This window comes from Limulus polyphemus, unplaced genomic scaffold, assembly GCF_000517525.1.
Source record: "Limulus polyphemus unplaced genomic scaffold, Limulus_polyphemus-2.1.2 Scaffold6089, whole genome shotgun sequence".
NCBI lineage: Eukaryota > Metazoa > Arthropoda > Merostomata > Xiphosura > Limulidae > Limulus > Limulus polyphemus.
Genome location: NW_013671699.1, coordinates 14,679 through 19,418, shown reverse-complemented (window position 1 = coordinate 19,418; position 4,740 = coordinate 14,679). Strand labels below are relative to the sequence as shown.

Here is a 4,740-nt window from a genome sequence, read left to right as displayed (position 1 = left end):
TGAAATATAATCTTACTTGTTGTTATCAACGTCTCAACTGACACAATGAAATATAATCTTACTTGTTGTTATCAACGTCTCAACTGACACAATGAAATATAATCTTACTTGTTGTTATCAACGTCTCAACTGACACAATGAAATATAATCTTACTTGTTGTTATCAACGTCTCAACTGACACAATGAAATATAATCTTCACTTGTTATCAACGTCTCAACTGACACAATGAAATATAATCTTACCATTGGCATTGAAATCTGTGAAGAGTCACGTGGTGGTAGCTTCGGAGGCTTATCACGTGTTTCACGTAGCAAGCTTGAGGAACGTGAGGTTCCTAGATGAGGCACACTGTACGGGTCCTCCTCGGGAACAGGGAGTCGAGGGCGATCGAACACACTAGTTAAAATTGGGGCACTTTGTTTCTTAGTAACTGAAAAAAAGACAAAAAAAAGACTAACCACAACTGAATACCCAGCCATGTTTTCATTAAATGATAAAAGGAATGATATTAACATTGAATATTTAATCGACGGCGGACGGCGTTTTGGTCTGTATTCTGAAACATCTGATTGGGTTTCATCGGGCTCTCTTTTCTTTTGACATCGCAGACTTTTGTAGCAATATAGTACAAGCCATTCTGGTGCTTCCTCGTTTGACAAAATGATGGTGGTTAGGTTTAAAGTAAATATAGTTGTCTGAGAGGACTGGTTTTAAGTTGGTCGAAGTGACAAAGCTGTAGCAGCTTTGATGGATGTGGAGCCTAGGAAAAGGTGGGATCGATTTTTTTCTGTTTGTATTGTAGTCGAAAGACTAATATAGTTGTCAGAGGAAAGTGGCTGGATTTCGTCTTGCCGCGTCTCCTTATCGTGTTGTTTTCAAATCCGGTAACACGGGGTTGGACTATGTAATCTTTATCTTCAAATCATTTGTGTGGAGATCAAAGTCATCTACCATAAGTCTCCGGACAAATCAATTAACTACAGATTTAAAGCTAATATTTCTTATTCTGATTTAAACAAAACATGATCCATACCAAAATGAATATTTTATTGTAGAAAATCCAAAGCGTTTGATGTTAAAATACTGTATGTGTGAGGGAAGAGGTTGGATCTATTCTTCATGGCGACGAAAAAAAGGTCTATCTTCTCCGGTGTTAAAACGAATCGGGACGAACATTCATTATTCTATACCCAATACAATTAATAATTAGATAAGTCAATTCCTGGGACTTCAAAAAGTGTAAAAAAAAAGGTTTAACAACTACAAAGTCAGGCCTACTTTGCACTCGTATATTTAGTAGCGTTTCTATGCTATTAATTACAGGAGTCATTTTGTTATATTTAACAACAATTTGATACTATTTATATACAATATCCAATATATTGTTTCAGGATAAAATTTATTAATTTCTGATGGGCCTTCTAAAAAAATGTCGTTATTCAATGACAACTAGCAATACGTTAACACTAAAAACGCTAACTTTTAGTTACGTCATCAGTCTATATAAAGACACCAGATTCGCCTTATAAACTAAGAATCGTGCCTGTTAAAAATGGCATGAGAACGTCAGTTTAAATTTCTGTCAAGATAGACGATATGAAAACGTAAACGAAATCAACATAAATATTACCCTCTTAATGAACTGGTGGACGACGTAGGTTTAGATATATTGTATTAAATTAAACCGCTTTACAGTCGGTGTTTTCAAATCTTATCTAACTATCAAATAGAGCGATTTATTTGCCTTGAGAATCTGTTTAGTGTTTGGTCATACATAAAAATTGAAAAACAACTGTCATAATTAAAATGCTTAGTATACCATTGGGAATTCTCAATAGCCGCGGCTGTAATTAGATCTCAAATTGGTCAAGAGATGGAGCTATGAGCTATACGTGTGTACTTCCAAAGAAATAACAAACTCGGCGACATTCTATGAGCCGCTGGTACAAATTATTTGTTCAATACTGATTTCTATAAAATGGTGATTAATATATTACTATGAATGAAATACCGGTTAGTGCTGACATGTTGGAAACACATTTTTTCTCAAATTTAGTTCATTCATTTCTTCTTTTCAAGTTTAAGTTGTTTGGAAGAGCAATATAAGAGAACGACTTACCGTTACTAGTGGTGTTGGGGGAACGACTTACCGTTACTAGTGGTGTTGGGGGAACGACTTACCGTAATGAGTCATGTTGGGGGGGAAACAACTTACCGTAATGAGTCATGTTGAATCACGTCTCACAATAATATATTGCCTCTACGGTTAAACAAGCGAGTATGTAAGGTGACGGGGGATTCAAATCAGCAACCTGCAGATTGCGAGTCGAGCGCCCCCTAAACACTAAGCTCAGAAAGAAAAGACACAACTTACTTAGCGGTAGTTTTGACTTCAGCATATCCAGGGCTACGACGTTTATTATCATCACCCAACACGGACAGTCGAGTAGATTCACACAGTCTTTAACAAGTGCCACAATAGAAATACACTGACTTTCTAATTTCCTTCTGTCGGGATAGGCTCTTCGGATTTCCCTGCTTACGTTGTTCTGGAACTTTTTCATGTCAAACAACTGAACAGAAATAAATAAAAAAAAGAGACTGATGTAAGTCAATTAAGCAAGCTTTACGAAAAAAAAAAACCTTTAAAACTTTTAATGCTCTTACTTAATTAAATAAGTAATATAAAAGTTACTACTTTCCTACACCAGGTGGCTTCTTAGGTTACTTGTCTGACAGAGAACTGGAGGAAGGAAGTTGGGTGTTTACGAACGTTTTCTAAAATGCCACAAACAATTATCAAGTGACAAAAAACAACAATTTTTTTTTTCCTGTTTATTCATTTTGATGTTTCCTCTTTGTTGCTGGAAATTTTCTTCTTGTCCAACAGTTTTTAGGTCAAAATCACATTTTCAGAGAAATATTAAAATAATTGCTATATTCGGCGGGATTTGAATTTACCTTTACAGCTTTATCTGCTTCCAATTGGCCATTGTTCTTGATAACTTCAGAAGATACCGACGTCTCTCCGTTCTCAATCTCCTTGGCGTAAACGTTACATTTACTGACACGTTTCATCATGATGTTGCCGCTGCCGTCCATTTTGAATTTTACTCCCTGATGGTGGAGTAAATTAGAAAACATTATATTTATAATTTTTACTTCTCTTAATGTTGTTGTCGTTGTTGGAGAGGGGGGCAAAGATATAATTATGACTTCAAAATTATGAAGTTACCTACTATAAAATATTTCTCTCATTATTTGGTTGCTTACATACATTAACTGGAATGGTATGTTAACTTTTTTTAACATTTACATTTCAAATTCCTAGCTGAATACATTTTGTAGGTAAGGTTAAGGACTTTACAACGCTAAAATCTGGAGTTCAATCCCTGTAACAGCCCATTGCGTAGCTTTGCAATAAGGAAACATCTTATCTACTAAATATTATTAGCATCATATTTTATTTGAATGTAAAACCTCCGCTAACCACATCTGTTTATCCGATATCCCCCCACCCCACCAATAGACATGTTTGTTTCTACACTCTATTTGCGTTTGAAGGTTGTTCACAAAAATTACGTTCCTTATTAAAGATTAGTATTTATAAATAATTCCAAGTAGAAAGTCTAGCCCACAGCCATATTTGCATTTGGAAAAGTTCAAAACGCCTACGTGTAAAGTTTAAGGAACGCGCAGTGTCCAACCCTCGAACACTGTCAATGTACCTAACCACAGCTCCGCCTACCGGCAAGGATATAATTACCCAAGTACGTACGAGTTTCAAGAGGAAAACATAGGTGACATTGATTATTTCGAATTACCTTGAGGTGATCGGATAATTACATGTAAATAACAAATGTGCATAACCGAAATAGTGCTTACAAGCACGTGAAACATCAACTCAAGGTTAAATTAACAAGGGAAATTAGCACTTCGGTCAAGAGAAGAAAAAAAAAATCACGGTTTCGATTAGCTTAATTTTGATATCTACAAAACGAAGGTGGTTTTCTTTCTCGTGTCAAGCAAACGTAATGTGTTTGATAACCAAACATTTACTCCACTATCGGCCATGACTTATGACAGTGGTTGAGATTTTCGGTCAGAATTGGATAAATGCAAAATGTGTTTATATATATATGACAGAGGAAAGCTAATGCTCTCGCTTGCTCTGTGAAATCCCCTAGAGGCAAAGGGATATCGTGTGACGCACGGTTTCGAACTCGAGTCACCAGCTTCGAAACGCAGAGCTCCACCACAAGGCTAACCAGAGCCCAGAGAAACGTTATAATCAGGTGTTTTTTGGTGTTTACGTTAAAACCAATATGCCATTAATTTTATCGTACGCTTCTTGTACACAAAACGTTTGGCATTGTTCTCATCTCGACTGAACCTCCACTACAAGTTAGAGTGACCTCATCTTAAAAGGAGTTAATTGAATATAGAATGTACTTACACTTCCAATGTGTCGTTTCACTTCTTCAGTTTTAGAGTCCCGCATTGGATTGTCGAATCCACAAAGACCGATCCTAAAATAAATAAATAATAATAATTAAAGTATTTCATCTTTTATAAGACTTATTTGTCGCTACTGGCATTAAACTCTAACTCTGGTTTTTATGCTTAGGTTTTTAGGTTAGTTGTTGTAAACAATCCAAGATCGGATGTATAAAGAACAATACCAAAGTGAGCTGACCTATAACCATCGAATCCTTCATCTGATCCATTAATTGTTAGG

The 4,740-nt window shown here is 35.9% G+C and overlaps 1 protein-coding gene across 1 annotated transcript in view; it reads right to left on the bottom strand.

The window, feature by feature from the left end:
• Positions 1 to 4,734, bottom strand: part of LOC111089380 — a 15,379-nt gene extending 10,645 nt beyond the window's left edge. The window contains exons 1-5 of the mRNA XM_022401787.1: positions 4,699 to 4,734; positions 4,459 to 4,531; positions 2,964 to 3,119; positions 2,377 to 2,575; positions 245 to 432 (exon numbers count right to left, since the gene is read on the bottom strand). Coding sequence (XP_022257495.1) covers positions 245 to 432; positions 2,377 to 2,575; positions 2,964 to 3,119; positions 4,459 to 4,503 — 588 coding nt within the window. The 5' untranslated portion in view covers positions 4,504 to 4,531; positions 4,699 to 4,734. The remainder of the gene's footprint in view (positions 1 to 244; positions 433 to 2,376; positions 2,576 to 2,963; positions 3,120 to 4,458; positions 4,532 to 4,698) is intronic.
• Between the last annotated feature and the right edge of the window lie 6 nt (positions 4,735 to 4,740).